General features: G+C 38.8%; 1 protein-coding gene and 1 non-coding gene across 2 annotated transcripts; one reads left to right on the top strand and one right to left on the bottom strand.

The window, feature by feature from the left end:
• The first annotated feature begins 3,939 nt into the window (after window positions 1-3,939).
• On the top strand, window positions 3,940-19,010 carry klf3 (Kruppel-like factor 3 (basic)). Its single transcript, XM_053480086.1, has 7 exons — window positions 3,940-4,056; window positions 9,417-9,477; window positions 11,487-11,846; window positions 11,945-12,089; window positions 12,726-12,834; window positions 15,779-15,930; window positions 16,031-19,010. Exons 2-7 carry the CDS (start codon window positions 9,436-9,438, stop codon window positions 16,210-16,212), a joined length of 990 nt encoding a protein of 329 aa, XP_053336061.1. The 5' UTR covers window positions 3,940-4,056; window positions 9,417-9,435; the 3' UTR covers window positions 16,213-19,010.
• A 781-nt stretch (window positions 19,011-19,791) lies between these two features.
• On the bottom strand, window positions 19,792-19,863 carry trnap-agg (transfer RNA proline (anticodon AGG)). Its single transcript has one exon. It is a non-coding gene; the product is annotated as a tRNA-Pro (tRNA).
• Between the last annotated feature and the right edge of the window lie 1,410 nt (window positions 19,864-21,273).

Here is a 21,273-nt window from a genome sequence, read left to right as displayed (position 1 = left end):
AATTCCCCGACACCCACCCAGCCCGCAGGGGTGTGTGTGTGTGTGTGTGCTGTAAGTCTGATTTTTTTTTTTCATATCATATTTATCTTGCACATTGGCCTGCACTGCTTTAGCCTCCAATTCTTTAGAAGAACTAATCATAAAATCGTGGTCCTGATTAAAACTTAAAAGGCGTTGATTAATTCTCCGTAACAGCAGCTCCGACAGTGGGGCAGCCAGAAACCAAAAATCATGTTTACTGGATATTAACGCTCTTGTTCTAATTAGTCAGCGCTTCGATAAAAACATCTCACACAGTTGGATTTATAAAATTTGTGCTTTTTTTTGTTTCGCATCAGAGCTGTGAGGAGTAACATAACGCAATGTGTAATGATTGATTTTTTTAATGGAAAACAATTGTAGCAATAATTTTTTTCTCAAATTATTTATTTATCTCTTTTTACTCTTTTTTGCATTAATTCCAAGTGAGCTAACCTTAGCTACGCTATGACTTTTAAAACACACCTAGCTACCAGTTTACTGAGATACAATCATTTTTTATTTATTTATTTTAATCAGATTCCCCCGGGAACAGTTTTAGGTTAGCATGACATTTTACAAAAACAGAAAAGTAGCAAAAACACTGTGATACATTTTATATTACATATACAGTATAATAGAATTTTAGATCTATAGTACTGTTTAGGTAAAAAAAAAAATGCATAGAGAAATTTGTTATATCTATATATAATTTATTTAAATTAAAGTACACCTTATTAATTAAAGTACTTATTTCATCTATCATAATTTCAAGCTAACTAAAATACTTAGCTATTTATCGAAATTTAAACAGACCTAGCTACCGTTTAAATAAGCTACAATTGTTTACATAAACATTATGTTTTGTGATTTTCATAAAATGCTTCTGTTAACAGGTTTAGGCTGCCACGACATAAAAAATGTAACGATAAAATTGTAAAATATTTAACATGACATTTATAATAGGATTTTAGATCTATTGTTTGGCCTAAAAATTTTACCGATCAATTTGCTAAGTTCTTTGTTGAGGTTTTGATATTTTAATCAGCCGTTCCCAGGATTATTGTCATTTCCCAAACAGATATTTAACATTAAAATTGTGAAAAATCTTATGTAACATATAATCAAACTTGCAAAATTGTAGTGATAAATGTTTTTTGATGATTTTTTTTTGTGGATGAAATACTTCAAGGCTTACTCATTTTGTTGAACGTAGTTTCATACTAGCTGAAATACTTAGCTACAGCTTTAAAAACCCCTAGCTACCCGTTCACTCAGGTATAATTGTTGAAATAAACATTACTTTTACTGTTTGCTTCCGCAAACAGTTTTAGGTAAGCGTCATAGAAACACAATTAGGTAGCTATAAATTTCTGATTTTTTTTCTATAATCTTTAATAGAATTTAAATTCTACAGTAGTATTTGGTCAAATAATTGCCTATCATAATTGACTATTGCATATTTAAAAAAATTATTAAAATTTTTTATTCATTTCACCAAACATAATTTCAAAGTAACGAAATTAACAAACTAATTTAAGACAGCTCAAATTTTGTTGGAAAGCACCAGCATTCTCAAAACACTTCTAGCCTCTATGAGTGACATCATCACCTCTTTTTTTGCAAAGTACAAATTAGTGGAATTTGCTCACACAAAGTATAGAATAATATGAGGTTTAACACACACCCCCACACATACACACAAACACACATATGCACATGGGTGTGTGAGCTATTTGAGTGCTACCAGGCATGGCATGCACACACCCGTTTGGCTCCGTTCCTATAAAGCCAGTAAATGCATTGTGTGCAAGCATGTATATGTAGAACAGTGCATATGTGTGTACGTGTGTGTGTGTGTGTGTGTGGTTGTGTGTGTGTAAGACAATCCAGATGATTGTATATAGAATAGTTGAGAGGAAAATGCGTTGAAAGGTATAAGTGAGGAGGGCGTGTGAGGTATGAGCGGGTGTGTTTACGTCTCCGGGTGTGTCTATATGTGCGTGACTCAGCTTGTCGCCGTTGTGTGTGTGTGTGTGTGTATGAGAGATGTTGAAGGTGATGCAATATGGCACAGAACTGTCATTGTCGACATGAATCATCTTCACAAGAAAGGCACAACATAGAATTTGCACTGCTTCATGCAAATCAGGTCCCCTTGAACTTTTTCCACCTTTTGTGTGTGTGTGTGTATGTGTGTGTGTTTATGTGTGTCTGCACTTAGCAGGAATTACGTTTGATAAAAGTATCACAAGCTATCAAAACACTCCAAGCTGAAGCGTTAACAGATCTTAAAATATTAGCATACGACACAATTGTTATGAGAACTGCTTTAGCTAGCTAGCTTAATCACACGTCTGTGTGGCGTTTGTAAGCTACTCGTCTGACGTATGATCTGACCCCTGACCTCGCCCTTGACAAGTTATCACTACTGTTTTGACGTGCCCCCTCACCCCATCCGCCTCATTTCCTGTCGCTTCACAGACTCCATAGAGCCCCGCCCCCTCTCCATGGAAGCTTCAAGGTGTGAGGCGTGAAGAGTTGAGGCCCCAATGGATTAGCGAAAAACAGTGTCATAAGCAAACCATTTCCTAAACCTTAATGTTTTGATGATGATTTGCAAAGTCAAAGGGGGAAAACCGCAAAATAATTTAGAAACAAATTGTTTTTAGTTAGAACTACTTTTTTCTTTTTTTTACCTATAAACAAACTAACATCCTCATACGCGCGCACACATGTTTTTCCTTCCTCTATCTCTTTCTCTATCTGTGGGTGTTTGAAGGCATGAGGATGTAATAATCAAATCACCGAGAGACAGACAGACAGGCCCGAACATAATTTTTAGACAATTTGATTACTCGGCTGTAACAGTAATTTCAGTTAAGCTCATTAGCTTGAGGGACAATAAAAGATAGGAAGATGGAGAGTGGCGAAGATAAAATGAAAGAGGCAGACAGACATACAGACAGATGAAAACATGTAGTAATAGAGATGAACAGACAGAAAGAGACAGAGAGAAAGGAGACAGGGGCCAACAGACAGACTGAGAGAGGGAGTGAGACAGGCGGGGAGACAGACAGAGAGACAAAGAGAGACCGGTGGACAGAAAATTACAGACAAACAGAAAGGGGAAACAGTGTGTGTGTGTGAGAGAGAGAGACACACACACAGAAAGGGACAGATGAATAGACAGACCAACATACTAACTGAGGGAGAAACAATAAGAGAGACATGCAGATAGGCAGACAGACAGAAGTGATAGAGACAGAGAGATATAAATAGAGAGCTCGAGAGACAGACCAACATAAAGTGACAAAGAGAGACGGACAGACAAAGAGAGAGAGAGGGACAGAAGAAAAGAAAGTGACAAATGTGGGATGGAGAGGGAGCGAGAGACATTTAGACAGACAGAATGTGAGTGAAGGAGACAAAGAGAGAGAGGCAGACAGAGGGACAGGGAAAGACAGAAAGAAAGTGACAAAAATGGACACAGAGAGGCGCTGAAGTGAGAGAGTGAGAGAGACAGGTAGATATAAAACTGCAGGAAGAGGGACCGACAGAGACAAACAGACAGAATGACAGAAAGCAACAGAGAGAGAGAGAGAGAGAGAGGTTGAAGAAGGACACGATTGTAAGACAAATAGGTAAGGGGAGTGAGACAGATAGAATGTCAGTCAGAGAGATTTTGATATAAAGTGACAAAGTAAGAGAAAGAGAAACAGTTTCGAGGGGAGAAAGAGAGCGCGAGCGCATCCACACCCTTTACTCTATATTTGATCTTTCCTTCTGTGAGAAGTGAAGCGACACACCCATTCCCTCACCCTGCCACCCCGCCCAGCTCCGCCCTTTACCCCGCCCCGCCCCCTTCGCCCCGCCCCTCCCCTCTCCGCCCTATTCCTCATGTGTGCGCGCGGAGGACAGTCTCGGCATTCACATACAGAAGCGTGTATCTCACTCGGTCACTCTGTGTCTCACTATAGCTCTCACTCCATATCTCTCTGTCCTCAGCCGCGCGGGAAGGCAGCGCTTCACCGACATGTGAGTACTGTTAGCTCATTCATGACTTAACTTAGATGGATCAGCGGGAAATAATATCTGGCTTATAATGTGATAGCTTTACTCCTTAAACTGTGTGTGTATGTTCATCTGTCGTCACCTGACTAAAACACACACACACACACGTGTTTGTGCTAACAGCGTTCCGACGGTCTCATGATTTAGGTGTTAAACGGTATAAACGCGTCCCGCTCTTCCTCCGCGCTCGTTACACTCTGCGCGAGTGCGCGTTCTGACCCGTAACCATGGCGACGCGCGCGGGCGGCAACTTCATGCGCTCTATCCGCACGCGCTGCTCAGTAGGCTAGTGCGCGTGCACTCTGACTTGAAAAAAAAAAAAAACTTGAAAAGCTTGAAATTAACTTTACCTCTTGTGTGTTTTCTTGATAAATATATATGCTTGTTATATTATTATTATTATTATACTGTTAGTAGTTATGGCTTAAGTAATGTTGTTAAATCTTGTGTAATATCAGTGTTTCTGTGGTAACGTTAATTATTACACAACAGCCTCACCACATTTAACGTGTTTCTTTATTTTTTTTTTTTTAAGTTGAAAATTCATATAATTTCAGAAACAGGCTGGGATTTTATGTAGAAGTGAAACTCAAACCTTGAAAGAGCTTTGTCTGTCTCGGTGATGGACCTGTACAAGGTTTATGTAATTAAATATACATGAAAGTCGAGTAATAAAGTTATTTATACATTATTGGCGATGGAAGAATTATAGCTAGCACCAGCTGGCGTAAAAAATAACTTGCGATACAGTTTGCAATAAATATCGTAAACTGCCATGTTGTAAATAATATGATGTAAGTTTGTATAGATTTTAGTTTTATTTAAATTATGATTATATTTTTGTTTGTTATTATTTATGTTATAAATTCTAAATGCTGATTATATTGTATTATATAATATTCTGTTTTATTATATTGTATATAAATATATGTACACGTATTTGCATGTGCACATCAATAATTGTATAGAACAAAAGAACATGTCATTTTGCAAACACCAAAAAGATTCCAAATTCTAAAATTCAAGATTTATGTTATGTTAAACGATTAGAAATCATTGTTTTTAGAATTTTTTTTATTTAAATCCTATTTTGAAAATGCAGTCGTATTATATATAGAATGTACCATCGAAACACATTGAAAATACAATTGTACTATATTTTTCAATAGACTTTCGCTTTATTTTTCTTATCTTTTTTTCTTTTTTTTGCTAATAAATCACATAAAAAAAGCGCGACAGTGTTCGCGGCTCCTCGGATACCTTTCGCATCTCCGGTTACGTTCACGCTTGCGAAAAACGAAAGAAAGAAAGATAATCAGGTCAGCATTGTACTTTCACACTCAATCGCAATGACTGCTTTTATCTGGTGACAAAAATCAGATAGTGATTGGATTGTGTGTGTGTGTGTGTCTTACGATAGTGTGTTGTGTTTTGTTTGAGAGCAAATGCAGCGAACGTGACTGAAATGTGAAAGCTTGAGGCCAAAGTTGAACAGTTCTGTTGACCTCAGCTCAGAGTCTTGTTGGATTTGTGTGTGTGTGTGTGGTAGTAATGTAGTCGATATGTCATCAATATTGCGTCATAGTTGTAACTGTTTTGACACTAAAGAGTGCTGAGCAAAAGTTTGCGCACCCAAAGACAAAAGGAGAAGGGAGTAGAGAGAGTCCTGCGTTTCTCAAGTCAGTGGTTTTTAATAATATATATTTAGGCTGTAGTTTTAATGCAGGGTAACATCGGGTTAAATTATTTTTTTCCACTTACTGTATTAGTGAAAAGATTTGTAAGATAAAAATGATGCTAAAAAAAACATGGGGGTGCAAACTTTTGCACTCGAATGGAAATTACGATCCGTCTTTGTTGTTGAACTTTGATTAATATCGATGCTATAAAAGTGTGTGTGTAATTCACACCTGTCAGTGTGTGTGTGTGTGTGTGTGTGTGTGTGTGTGTGTGTGTGTGTGTGTGTGCGCGCGTGCGGTGTATGGGTGGGTGGGTTACCAAGGAACATACTGTCAGGATTGTTCCGCTCTCTTTCTTTCTCGCGGTCTCTCTCACACACACTGTGTGTGGGGGGAGTGGTCACACTGTGTGTGTGTGTGTGTGTGTGTGCGCGCTCAGGTCAGCGAGGCTGCTGTGTCCGGGGCTTTTTGTTTCAAGGCTCAGTCTTGCGTCACGCATTCCATCTGGCACACTGAGCCTCTTTTCCTGTTTTCAGTGTGTGAGAGGAGCACACACACACACACACACGCACACACACACACACACACACACACACACACACACACTAAAGCACAAACACAAACATGCCCGGATAATCCGCCAGCTCTCAATAACTTCTTAACACATACAGAGAATTTCCAGCGAAGGGGGCGTGTCCTGTGTACCCATCAGTCAGAGTGAAGGGGGAGTGGCTTGTGTACCTGTACCAGTGCAGGGGGCGTGGCCTATATATATATATATATATATATATATATATATATATATATATATATATATATAAATTTTTTTTGGTTCCTGTAACCTGTTAGTGTTGTAAAGGCTCTAATCTTTAGAGAACACACAGGATATTCTTCACACACACACACACACACACACAGTGTGGATATTGACATAATGAATTATTGTGATAAGCATCGTTAGGCGTGTCGTTAACACCGGGTCTCGTTATCAGCAGGATGAAGCAGGCCTGACAGGGACTTTCCTCACGGGCACAGCTCTGTGTGTGTGTGTGAGTGTGTGTGTGTGTGAGATTATATTTTACTCAGGAAGAGGTGAGGGATAACAAAAAAAAAAGATATTAAAGATGGCAGGAAGAGAGAGAGAGAGAGAGATAAGACATGATAAGACATGAAGCAAGCGACAGACTGAGACGAGGAAAGACATAAAGACGTACGGAGAAGATGGAAAGATAAACTTGAAATGAGAGACAGATGGACAAAATAGTGGGAGAGCAAAGCTGAGCCAGAGGTGCGGAATGAGAGAAAAAGAGAAGAAGAGAGCAAGGCCAAGGAGAGACGAGGAGAAATACTGCAAGTGAGGACGAGAGGGGGACGTGGACTAACTCATATCGGGAGGGACAGTGCAGAAGGAGAGACATGAGGGGAAAGGAGGACAGTCAGAATGTGCGATGAACAGAGAGAGAGAGAGAGATGGACAGAGAGAGACAGATGGACAGAGACAGAACAGAGAGAGAGAATAGAAGAGTGTGTTTTCAGTCACCACTGTGCTGTGTGATCAGTCTTCCGTGTAAAAGCAACACACACACACACACACACACACACACACACACACACACACACAAGACAGGTGAGGAGATTTACACTATTGAGGTCAAAGGTCACATTTACTATTTATGTGTTTCCAAGAAAGAGAGAGATTAGAGTAAAAGGTCAGAGGTCAAATACAAGTTTACTGTCAGAGCGGGAGAGGTCAGAGAGGTTAAAGGTCAAAGTCATGGCCTTGGAGAGAGGGAGAGAAACTGACTAGACATGAAGGAGGGAGAGGAACATGTTTAAAGCGAGAGAGTCCCGTGTGTGTGTGTGTGTGTGTGTGTGTGGACAGTTAACCCTCAGCTGACCCTGAGCTGGGTAGCTAGAGAGGGCGTGTCTGCTGTTTCACAGGCTGTATGTGTGTGTGTGTGGTAATACCAGGTGTGGCCTCACACTTGCTGTTTCCATGCGACCTCACCCTAGTGCTGCTTCCTGTGGGTCCCTCACACACACACACACACACACACACACTCAGAGATAGTGAAACCCTGAGAGTCATTAGCTACTGAGGTTTTAATAACCTCGAGATGGCCTGCATGCGGTCCTGTGACTCACTGTGAGGGGACGGAGACCACACACACACACACACACACACACACTCAGGAGCTGTCACTCATCTGTCCGCTTTCTTTATGTGTCTCTGAAACTCAGATGTGGTGAAATCTTTGATCTTTATTGTATTTAGCTGATTTTTAAGACTGTAATCTCATTTGTTTATTTAAATGTTTATTTTATTAAATAAACATTTTGTCAGTCTCGATTGATTTAATTCCCTCAAGTGTTATTTAAAAAAAAAAAAAAAGTGTTTGTTGTTATTACATAAACACGAAAAAAATCACATAATATTATTTCCCAGATATTATTTATTTATTTATTAGGTTTTCTTTTTGTAGTTTTAAAATATAATTTTTTTTAACACTTTAAAACCTTTTTTTGTGAAATAAATCAGGTATTTATTAACTTAACTATATAATTCTTTCTTTTTTTACGTTTTCCCCACTACAACTTTATACATTTCTATAAATTAATTTGTGTTATTTTTTTTTCATCCTATGTTTTAATTTTATTTCCTACACTTATGATTTGTTTAGTGTTTTTTTTTTTGTGCTGATTGTTTTAAAGTTTTAAAGTTTTCCCTACAATGGTATTTATTTATTTTTTCATTTATTATTTAAGTGGTGTTTAAAATGTCCTATAATTTCATTACATTTTTTTGTTGGTTCGTTGCCAAATCTTCTTTAATTCCCCCCATGGTTATTATTACAGTAAATAGTATATTATATTGTCTACCAAGTTTTTTACCCAGTATTATCTCATTTGTTTATCTATGTGTCTACTGATTTATATATATACACACACACACACACACACACATGGTAAGTATGGTGCCGGATCCCTTTGTGCCCGCGGTGCGTTGGGCTCTGCAGGGCCCCTGGGGGGCGCCGTGGACTCTGGCACCCCGACGTTAACAGCAGATCCTTTGGGTGCTGTGGGTTGTGGGGTGGGCGGGGCCTCCGTGGATCAGACCTGTTCGTCCGGTGTATCTGCTGGATCTGACTGGGGTGTGGGGAGTTTGGGGGCCGGGGGCCGTGCTGGGGGCCGTGCTGGGGGCCGTGCTGGGGGCCCCGCGTGCAGTGTCCGCCAGTGTCTCTGGTGTCTCTCGTCGCCAACGAGTTTTTATTGCTCCATTGGCTTTTGTGTGTTTTGTATGAATCGGTCCAGATTAAACAGGATTTCACCCAGTTCCCCTGGAAAACATCTGTGAGCAGCGCAGATCTACAGTTCTGGTGTGTGTGTGTGTGTGTGTGTGTGTGTGAGAGAGAGAGAGAGAGACAGGATTCTGTAATGTTGGGTGGATCTGTCTAAAAACATGAGTAATGACAGTTTTATATGAGTTCAGTCTTCGCCTTTTCCGCCTCAGAGACACAGAGTTGAACGCCGCGCTCGCATCACATCCCGCCGTTCTGAGACTTCTTTGTTGTTTCTGCGTGTGTGTGTGTGTGTGTGTGTGTGTGCAAGTCATTTACTAATCGTATCTTTTATCTTATTTTCCAGTGTTCCAGCGGGAGCAGCCATGCTCATGTGTGACTATCCAGTCAAGGCAGACAGGGAGACGGTGTGTACCAAAGCCTTCTTTAACACACACACACACACACACACACACACACACACACACACACACACTATATCATAATAACGATAAACCCTGCTTATTTCATTTAGAGTAAAAATAGTTATTATTATTATTATTCATCCCCTCAACTTCAGGACGAAACTCCATCCTTCTTCTCCCAGTGCATTGTGGGAGCGCAATTTATTATTATTATAATTATTATTATTATTATTGTTTTTGTTTTTTTCATCCACACACCTGAAACCACACCGCTGGTTCACTAGAAATGTTTTGGAAATCTATCAATCTAACCTTTACTTCCTGTTCCCTGTATTATATTCACTCACCGGCGTGTATACCCGTGTACTCCGTCCTCTCCCTCCCCCTGCAGTGCATTGTGGGATTTCCTGCCTCGCCACACAGACTCCATTATCTCATCCTACGCGAAGGCAAATATAGCGGGCGAACAGGGTGTGGTGTCCGACGTAAGGATTGTGTAGGACATCCACAATGCACGGATGTACAGGGAACAAAGGGGACGGAAACGGAACCTACAGTGGAAATCATACGGGACGAGGGGCGTTCGAGTCAAGGCGGGACTTATGAGTTCTGAGAGTAAAAACTCCCTTTATGTCTCTCTATAATCCCCTGCCACACTAATGCACTTCGCAGCGTTTTACTAGTGCTTGGACACCATCAAGGAAGAAAGTTTTCTCGGGTAGATAGGACACTGGCCTCCCAGGAACACCCTAAACGGACCAGAGAAAGTTTTCCTAGGTAGATCGAACTGTCTGTGTGCTTCACGTCTGAAACGCCGGCCTCCCAGGAACTCCTTTAATGTGAATACGTCTTGGTTCGAGGTCAGGACTGTACGATAACTCCCAGCCGAGCTCCTGTAACGTGCAGGCGGTGCTGGTGAACACAAATGTGTTACCGCGGCTAAAAGGCTCATCAGCCGCACTGCGCTTAAAGCCAGAAGCCAGAAAGTCACGAGTCCCGTTTTGACTTGAACGCTCCCTCATTAACAGTGACAAAAAAATGAGCTAATGAGCTACTTTACACTTACTCCAGTGTTTAAGGTCCCGTAACTCGACACCTGGAGCGACTCGGAGGTGGGGGTTTAAAACTATATAGCGCTTGATGCCAGGTTGAAGATCAAACCCGCGCCGCCGCGGCTTGTAATCAATCAGCTGCTAATAAAATATTCTGTTTGTGCAGGTGCTATTAAAACACAAGACGGCCAGAGGGTGATATCTGTCATGCAATGACTGATGACAACTGTAATCATGACATTAGCAAAACAAAATAACGATTAATCAGATGGCGTGACATGTCGGCGACTCGGTCGACCGGCCCGGCGTGAGCGGTGCGCGACACGCTCCCATCCGCCACCTTCGTCGCTCGCTACATTACGGCAAAAAACAAAAATGTCGGCGCGAGTGTTCACGTGCTCTAGTGTACCGGAGGAGCTCCGTTTGGCGTACACTACGTAGGGACTTTCTACATATCGCTACGTACAGTATTTCCGACCGTCTAGTGTCGTGTGTCGAATGGAAGACGCAATGTTATGTTTTTTTTTACTCACGATCGCGTAAAATGTAGCGGAAAACCCAGAGCAGTGTTCGCAGTAATGCGATTCTAGAAAAGACTTTCATTCTGTTCTAATATTACAGCATTTCATCTTGTGAGTGTGTGTGTGTGTGTGTGTGTGTTGTTTTCAGATGGACGCACATTCCTTTCTCATTAGGTTAGGCGTTTCAGGGGGCCAGAGAGTTAGCTTTGGCTCCGAAAGTCAGAAAAGCAGTTTTTCATCATCTCTCTCCAGAGTACACAGCTGCCTCTAGAAATGTGTGTGTGTGTGTGTGTGAGAGTGAGTGTGAAAGTGCATGGGTGGGAGTGGCTGTGTGAGAGAGTGTGAAAGTGCATGGGTGTGTCTGTGTGAGATAGAGATAGCAATAGCGAGAGCTTGGGGATATTGACCTTCTCTCCTCTGTGTGTGTGCCGTGTTTCAGGGTTACTCATCCTTGGTGAAGTCTCAGGGCGAAGCGTACGGCGCCATGTTCTCCATCGGCTCTCAGCCCGCCGCACAGTACTGCTACCCTCACCACTACCGTCCGTATCACAGCCCTCCGCACACACACCTTCACCCACACACTCCGCCTCACAGCGGCGCCGCTCCGGCGCACGCGCAGATGGAGCCCGTGGACCTGTCGCTCAGCAAGAAGTCCTCGCCTCCGCCGTCGGCGCCGTCCTCTTCCTCCTCGCCGTTATCGTCCTCGGCGTCGTCCTCCTCGTCCAGAGCCACGCCCCCCTCTCCGTACGAGCACATCAGCTGCTCCGACTCCATGAACATGCCGCTGTCTTTCTCCACCGTGAGTTGAAACACAAGTACTAAATGCTAAATCATGCTAAGTCATACTTCATGTTAACAATATGTGTGTGTAAAACATGTTCATGTGTGTGTGTCCAGTTGGTGACTCCGCTGGTTTCAGCTTCAGGTACAGGTCTCATCCCTGTCCTGTCCAGCGTCATCCTGCCCCACTTGCCCTTGCTGTACTCGCCCCACGTCCTGCCCTCGTCCATCATCCTGCCCTCGCCCACCTCGCTCAAATCTGGTGAGTGGAAAGAAACTCGACGCAAGGTTGATATAAAATTATGCCGACCGTGCAAAAGAGAGGAAAAAAAGAGTGAAGCGTCTTTTGTATCATCTGCATTTACTTCACCTCGGTGCTAATTTGCATCCCTTCGCAAATAGGTTTAAAAATAATTCCTCTCTCCGAGCAGCTGCTGCCACACCGCTGACCATCATGTGTACCAGGAACTTAATAATAATCATGCTACAATCCATTAATCAGAGAACTCCTGCTCGAAATGTTACTCATAATATTCATAATGTTTTGCGTGATGTTTCTCCGTAGCTTCTTAGCTGTTAACTTGTTGGCCACAAGAGGGCGCTTCGGATCGTGCGCGGTACTGGACGTTGTATATTGTTAATCATTAATTAACAACGATTATTGATTGTCCGGAAAAAAAAAAAAAAACAATTGTGATGTTTGTACCTTAAGCATATCGTTATACTCATTTTATAAAACAATGTCAGCTACTTCACGTATATCTAAATATAAATTGCTTGTAGTGTGTGTATCCAGCAGGTCCCACAGGTACAGAAGTTTCTAGATTGATGGATGTCTATTTGTTTTGTCTGTAAGGCATCATCTAATTGGCTAACCTTGCTGTGTTTTGCGTCTCAGACTCCGCCCAGGACCACCAGCCGCCAATCAAATCCGAGCCTCAGGGCGAGCTCGCTCCCGGCCCACTCAGGCAGGAAATTCCATCACCTCCGATGCCGACCTTTAACGGGTGAGTGGGACAAGCGCCCCATCATACACACACGTACACATACCTGCATACGCGCGTGACGCACTGCACGCACGTGCACAAACACACACACACACACACACACAAACACACACACACATGCATATACCTTGTGTGACAAGATATCTCTAGCTGTTTCATCATGGGTTTTCGGGACGGAATAATGGGGTATGTGTGTGTGCGTGGGTATTTGAGCAAGGCGCAGAAAGAATTCAGTCTTGACTTGTCCCCAGTGGTATTTATCTGCATTCTTTTAGGTCACATTGTTTTTGACACTGTACACCTGCTCGTAAAAGAAAAGAAAAAGAAAAGAAAAGAAACACCCCCAACCTACACACTGTACATCAGTCTGTCATTATGGGGACAACAAACGCGCAGAAAATAACACAAACGCGTCTGTGTGTGTGTGTGTGTAGGTATGTGCAGTTACTCGTGTGTATGGCTGAAATGAAGATTCACAAACTTCCTACAAACAATTCTGAAAATGTTCATTATTATTATTATTATTATTATTATTATTATAGAGTTTAAACTGCTTATGAAGACACTTATACAGTTTATTCAAAAGTAATTTATGATTATTATTATGATAGATTGTTTCAGGCAGCTGAAAGATCGCTCATTTAGTTAAAAAAAATTTTTTAAATTTTTTTCATCTGCTAACTTTTTAACACTAATGTCAAGATAAGTTAGACACGTTAATTAATTAATGAAATTAATTAGTCAAATGAGTCAAAATTAGTCAAAAAAAATCAATGTTCATAAAACCAACAAAGTATTTGTAAAACAAACAAACAAACAAACAAACAAATAAATAAAACTAAAAATAAACATTTATTACATATAATCATATTATTGAGTTAATAAAAAAAATTAACTTTACTTTTTTTTTAAAGCAACGTTTAATTTAATTATTTCCATAGTTATATTTGAATTCTTTCTCGCATAAATTATCTCGTTTTTTTTTTAAATAATTGATTAAAATAATTAGCTAACAAAATTAAATAATTTTAAGCATAAAAATTGTAAATGTGTCTAAAAAACATTTTTTACTTGCTATGAAATTTTTAGAAAATTTTTAAATAAAATATTTTTAAAAGCACAAAATAGCAAAAATATTTTTATATATTTTGACACTAAATGTAAATTATAATTACTTACTGAACCCTGTACATCAAAATCACAATGAATAAATTCTTAAATACAGTGTTTAGTGGAGACTAGAACGATACAATATAAAATAATATATTGTGTATTTTTTTTTATTTACCATTTTATTAAAAACTTTTATTTGAAATTAACTTTATGTATAAACGTATCTATTTACTTTTTGAGACAGATTTTATTTACAATGTTAGTTATGTACAATTTGTTTCTTTCTCTTTCCTTTTCACTTGCTGTGAGCTACACAATGAAGTCCACAATCGTCGCTACACAGGAATCAAATGAAGTCGTAGCGTGACGATAAACATGTTTACATCTCCGGATGACTAAATAACAAAAAAAAAAAAATCAAATAACAAAAAAAAAAAAAAAGAAAAACCTTCATGGAGTCAAAACGAAACCCAGGTTGCTGTCACGCTGCTAAAAAACGGATAAATAAAAAAGTGTCGATGTTTCTGTAGCCTGATGGATTTTGATGAAGTGAAATCTGAAAGATAACTTTGGCACAATGCCAGACTTGTCCCGTCGATGTTAATACCGTCAACACGATCCTGCATTCTCTTCACGCTTGTAGAACTCGGAGGCGCCAAGTGCAAGTGCGGGTCATTGTGATGAAGTTTCCCTGGAAAAACGTCAGCGCAAGAGCTAAAGCACGAGCTAGCGTCTGTTTGTCGCTGTTGTTGTGACTCCAATCACTAAACGATTTTTATTTTTAGTATTTTTTTTTTATCAAAACATATAAACGTCCATTTCCAGGCTTATGCCTATACTTGGTGTGTGTGTGTGTGTGTGTAAGACCTTTTTGCGTTAATTTAAATTAGCTGTCAGTAAAATGCGACCAGTTCAACAACTAACCAAATGACCGTTGATTTATTTCCTCAATTCAACAGTGAAGATTATTTGATCCGAATCATATGCAGAACTGGTTGAGCATATAGTGTGTGTGTGTGTGTGTTTCTTTAACTGTACAGATAAAATCTCCCAGTGTGCACTCCGGAGACACCGTGTCTCCAATTGTCCACATGTAGGCGGTGACACTGTGTGTAAATGTGTGTGTGTGTGTGTTTGCTTGTGTCTGTATACTTTTCTGTACCTATCTGTGTGTGTATATGTGTATGTGTGAGTGTGTGAGTGGGAGGGCACTGACCTACGTCTGTCAGCATTTGTGTGTGTGTGTGTGTGTGTGTGTGTGTGTGTGTGTGATATCATCAGGCAGGCATGCTGACTCATGAAGGAAAAGAAAACATGAGCAGAAAGAGAGAGAAGGGAGGAGCAGGAAGGTGGGGCTGTAACCCTCTCCACAGGGACACGCCGACCCAAAGACAAATATGTAGTTTTAAGGAGCGAATGCGAGAAAAACGAGAAGGAAGACGAGCGACAAAGAGACAGAAGAGTAATTACAGTGTGTGTAAACTCACAGGGCGGGGCTAGAGCTCCTGGGCGTGTCAGAGATGTAATGAGCGTCACATCTGTCCCGTCCAAACACACTTTTTAAAGTGTGTGTGTGAGTGTGTGTTGTCACTTTAAAATGTACAGCAGTTCACTCTAAGATACATCGAACATGCTATGTTAAGGTTGCGCGATTATATAGCATGCAGTGACATCTAGTGGCCAAAGACACTAACTACACCGGAAAATCACTGGCATAAAGGAATGGACCCATACAAGAAGCGATACAAGATGTGTTGAATTATAAGATAGAAGGATGGATAAACTAATTATAATCTCTCTCTCTTTTTCTCTCTCTCTCTCTCTTTTTCAGTGGGAACAAACACTCGGTGATTATAAGCCCCCCTAAGGCGGAGTCTCCTGACCCGCTGAAGAAGCGACGCACCCACAGCTGTGATTTTAAGGGCTGCAATAAAGTGTACACGAAGAGCTCGCACCTCAAAGCCCACCGACGTACACACACAGGTATACAGACACATATACACACACACACACACCCCTAAGTGAATTCACAGGTCAAACAGTTGACAGTTGACTTAACAGCCTCCTATTTTTGTTTGTGTAGGAGAGAAGCCGTACAAGTGCTCATGGGAAGGCTGCACGTGGAAGTTCGCACGTTCCGACGAGCTGACACGTCATTACCGCAAACACACCGGATCCAAGCCGTTCAAGTGCTCGGATTGCGAGCGCAGCTTCTCGCGCTCCGATCACCTCGCCCTGCACAGGAAGCGCCACCTGCTGGTGTGAGCGCAGCGCCGATCCAACCTGTGCACCTTCCAGACGGACTGCACTATTATTTAACCGGGTGTAGGGGTGTTCCATACGCAGTCACAAACAACAGAAGACTTCCTGTATCCGTATCGTATCGTCTGGCCACCAAAGCCTGATCTCTAACATCAGCCTTTAATGGACTCTAATAGACTCTTCTTAAGTACTTCTGTCTCTTTTTATATCTCTTTCCTCATGACTTCACACACAATTCTGTCGGCCGCCCTCTGCTGGTCAAAGGGTTCATCGTATACTGTATATACACACATACACACACACACAGCTCGGGTCAATCCTGAATAATGTGAATCCTTTTTTTTTTTTTTTTTTTTTTTAAATATATGGTATATATTAGTCAGGAAAATCTTGTAAGTTTTTAATTTTGTAACATCACATACACACACACACAGATACACACACACACATAAATGTAGGCAGGTTTTTAATCACAAAATCGTTTTTCATGCTTATTTCATTTGTTTTGGTTTTTGCATGGACTTTATTGATATTTTATCCATAATCTCTGGTGTTTGCAATCCGGTGTTTTCTGGGTTATAAGACGTATATTTTGACCTCTAATAAGCGGAAAAGATTAAAATGTTCTTACTAAGGTCCTGGGAAAGTGTTATATTAGAATACTAAGCTTTGTTATTAATATTATTATTATTATCAATTCTTAATATTAATATTAACATGATAATTTAATACCAAAATATAGAGAAAACTCGTCCTAATATTTACCTTTTCATGCACATCTGGAAATATGAGACAGATGGAAATTAGTGTTTCAAACGTATTTGCGTCATTGTCCACTAGAGGGCACTAAAGTCAAAGCAACAAACAGTTATCCATTTTTATAAGTAGTTTCTTTTTTACATGTATATTATACATGTCCAACAGGGGGCGCTCTGTTTGTTTCAATTTTTTTGGTCTCAATAGGCATAAAAGGCCTGTGTCTTCTACTTCAGAAAACAGTGTATATATTAGAAACAATTGCTCACAGCATCACCAGACTCTGTTGTTGCAGCGCGTCTACATCCTTTTTTTTTTTTTTTGTTTATTACGTAAGTACTATGTACTGTATCAGGACCCTGTACTTGCACATTGAGTAACGATGTTGTTTAGTGCAGTTGCAGTTTTGTCTGTAAAGAGTGTGTGGAAGGGTGCTAAAACTTTTAGCACAATAACCTTGAATGGTCTGGTAAATTCTACTTCAAGTCTACCGTTTTTTTTTTCAGCAATGCACCCAGCGTCCTCTTTAGAAAGCTCTTCAAATACTCAAGCAAACACACAGTTAGCTGCTATGTCGTAGCATTGAATTACTAGCGATAGAGTTAGGTTTGAATGCATGCTTGCGGCTGTGGACGGACGTTCAGGGCTGTTGTGCATGGAAGCAGTCTGGGGTTCATTCATTGTATTTACACAGATAAATGTGAATCATTTAAAAAGGGCATTATGGTAATGGAGTTTGGTTTGGTTGTGGGGAGTGTCATTTCTTTTTGTCACTTTGCGTAGCACAAGGATGCAAGTGTGTGTGTTTGGAAAATTGCTTTTTTATGTAAAGAACTTTGTAAAGCTAAATGTGCACTTTAATCTCATCAGCAATAATCAAGCAGTTATCAATAAAGGGAAATTTCACACATGGAATTTCAGAATTGAAATATAAAATTCAACTTTTGAAGAAAAGGAAATGTATCTCAAAGTTTAAAGAAAATGTTTTGATATTTTTAAATTCAAAAGTTTAATTTTGAAATAAAAAAAAATTATTTCTTAAATGCATTCGCTCAAATGAAATGTTTTGTTATTCTGAAAAAGTGAAGTTTTTAAACATTAAAGAAGAAAAATTATGATTTTAAATAATATATATTTATGTTGGCCCCTTAACAGTGCTAACATTACCGATTATAACATACACCAAACACACCTAGGTTGAATCTAAGTATTTAGCAAAATTTTCACCAACACACCTTTTCTTTTACATTTTTATGGAAAATTAAAAAATAAAAACAACTCCTTATGGCTAGCGTAAAACACATGTGACAGATTAGCACTTCATTTCAGATCTCATCCCTGTTGTGTTCCACCTAAGTGTATCCGGAATGTAATTATTTTGAGGTTAAACATGCGGGCAGTGATTTAACCTGGCTAATTAGCATTCTGGCTAGACCGTTTTGCTGTACCAACTGATTGTGTAAGGAAATAAAATTAAAAGCTAGCTCTGTTTTACATCACATGCAGTAGCGCTTACATTATGTTGCTATCTGCTAATGACCTGATTAGCTAGCTATCAACTCGCTAGCTAGCTACGTATAGGTATCTAGCATTTTTGTAGCATGTATGCGTTATTCATCCCACTAGAAACCTGTTCTGGGTTTGGGACACGCCTTTTAACTTGATGCACAGACAAACGGACTGAAAGATAAAAAATGATGAAGTCACAACACATAGAGAAACCCTATAGTGCACACTGTAATCTATTTTTAAGGATTGTTAATATTAAAGGGAATTTAAAGGAATTTTATACATTTTGTGATTTTTATGATGGATTTTTACTTTCGACAAATATTATGCATTTCTTTGAAGATGTGATTCGTTATTTTCTGGAGCTTCTGTCTTTTCATGAGTTTATTTGTTTATTTTTTTTGCTCTTCAAAGGGAATCGTATATCAAGCTGTGAAAATATATATTATTTTATGCTGTACATACTAATACGTATTATTTTAAATATGTGACGTATCACTGAATAAACTTTATCTGTGCAATTTTTGGCAAAAAAAGGTTGTTTCAGTGTTGTTTATTTTCACTTAAAAACAAACATACAAAAATATTTACACAGTTTCACGACAGATATCCTCTTCAAAAAGCTCAGTTTAAAAAAAAAAAAAAATTGAATATGTTTAAAACCTTAGAACACCAAGCATATGCTGGAAATTTGTGCTCATTTCATTTTACATAACAATATTTATCATCTAATTAGCGATAATGTTAGAAATCTAGCATAGCTAGAAAGCAAAGCTAAGACAAATTTACAAGATGAAGGTTTATTTACAGGTTGGTATCTCAGGGATCTACGTTTAGACTATTAATTAGAAATTTTACACACTTTTTTTTTTTTTACCACGTTTTATCTGATGTTTAAACTGAATGAAAAAGCTTGGAAAAGTGCTGAGTCATGCTAGTCCTCCCGCATGCCAGCGCTCCCTCAGGAGCTAATAACGATTCCTGAGGTAATGACCGAGTGCTAGCTAACACAAACATAGTACATACTGTAAAATTGTAGAGAATTGTGTATAGAGTTGACCTTAAAAGCTACAAATAAATTAATTTTCATATAAAAACTTGTTGTGTTGTAGTTTTTCATCCCATATTGTCGTCTTTAGCATAAATCTTACCTAAATGCTAACTTCACTTTTATTCTAAACAGATGATGATGTTAGCAAAACAAGTAAAACATTTCCACATTTGTAAGACTTCAAATAAGTGGTAAAGATTTTGCAAACCGCTACTTATCTCCAGTAATTTATTTAGAATATGTAACACTAAATATCTAAAAGGTGTGGGCTCGTCCGGGATTTGAACCCGGGACCTCTCGCACCCTAAGCGAGAATCATACCCCTAGACCAACGAGCCGGCTGACAAACGGCGTTCAAAGTGCGGCTATCTATAGGTCATATCAGTTCATCATGGTAATACTTTTTATTGCTTGATTGTTTATTTTGGCATTTTGTATCATTTTAAATCTCGTTATTTACATCAACAAAAACTACAAACCTTCCCGATTCGCATTAACAAACTGCAAAGTGCACTTCCGGGTTGCCACGTCCGCCAGAGGGCGCTCTCACGATCTCACTGCGTTTCAAGGTGCTTATCTTGTTATTATAACGGTGCGAGAGCTTTTTGTAAATATTTAATACAAAAACATATATTATCTTAAAATTAAGCTAAAACTCTTTTTAAAACATTAGAACATAAACAAGTAAAAAAAGAGAAATATTTGCACATATATTTTATTTCATTATTATTATAAAAAAAAACATAAAACACTGAAACATATAAATCATACGCTTTATTTGTTATTAGTTATATATTAATATAAATTTATTTATTTTATTTTTTGCTGTATTTTATTTACGTTACAGCCTAGACAGAATGTGAGAATTATTATTATTATTATTATTATTATTATTATCATCGTTATATTTAAAATATTTATTTATTAAAATATAGAATGCATATTCATATTATTTGATTTTTTATTAATTAATTAGTTTTTATTACAGAATGCCTTTTTATTTTATTTATTTTTTTATTTTTTATTAACTAATTATTTTTTACAGTATTATAGAATGCAATTTTTATGTACATGTTTTTACAGCATGTATAAAACAAGAGAATTTTTAATAATAATAATAATAATAATAATAATAATAATCCACTCCACTCCACTTCACTCCAGTCTACTCCACTTTTCTTCTTTTTCACTAAACTTTGGAGCTCTGGTGCTGAAGCCTGGGTGGAGACTAGGCTATAGGTCCAGTTCGTCCCAAAGCAAATTAAATCAAATCAAATTGAAAATCAGATTGAAATGTTTTTTGTCACATACACAGTCATACACAGTACCATGTGTAGTGAAATGCTTATACCTATTTGTTATATCCTATATATAATATGTAATTATGCTTGACTTTTAAAATCTAAATTATTAATAGAAATAGAAATAAATAAGGGAATGGAAATAAAGAATGAAATATATAGACCTAATTTCTAAAATATAGAAAAAACTGCAGATAAGAAGAACAGGATATAAAAATGTAAAATATAAAGTGTGAGATATAAAAACTTTGGTCCAGTGGGGTTGGGTTCCAGTCCCACTCCACACACTCTGAGATCTGTCTCTCTTTATATTTTAAAATATAGAATATAAAAAAAATATATACATAAAATATGGGATATAGAAAACTATGGTCCAGTGGGGTTGAGTTCCAGTCCCACTCCACACACTCTGAGATCTGTCTCTCTTTATATCTTAAAATATAAAAT

The sequence above is a fragment of the Clarias gariepinus genome, chromosome 20 (genome assembly GCF_024256425.1).
Source record: "Clarias gariepinus isolate MV-2021 ecotype Netherlands chromosome 20, CGAR_prim_01v2, whole genome shotgun sequence".
Taxonomy (NCBI): Eukaryota; Metazoa; Chordata; class Actinopteri; order Siluriformes; family Clariidae; genus Clarias; species Clarias gariepinus.
This window is presented reverse-complemented; position numbering and strand designations above follow the sequence as displayed.

What these genes read in the sequence shown, in the direction of transcription:
- klf3 (XM_053480086.1), top strand. Translation starts at nt 9,436, where the DNA reads ATGCTCATGTGTGACTATCCAGTCAAGGCAGACAGGGAGACG. An exon ending in TGCCGCTGTCTTTCTCCACC is followed by an intron (nt 11,847 to 11,944) that starts GTGAGTTGAAAC and finishes GTGTGTGTCCAG; the next exon opens with TTGGTGACTCCGCTGGTTTC. An exon ending in CCGATGCCGACCTTTAACGG is followed by an intron (nt 12,835 to 15,778) that starts GTGAGTGGGACA and finishes TCTCTTTTTCAG; the next exon opens with TGGGAACAAACACTCGGTGA.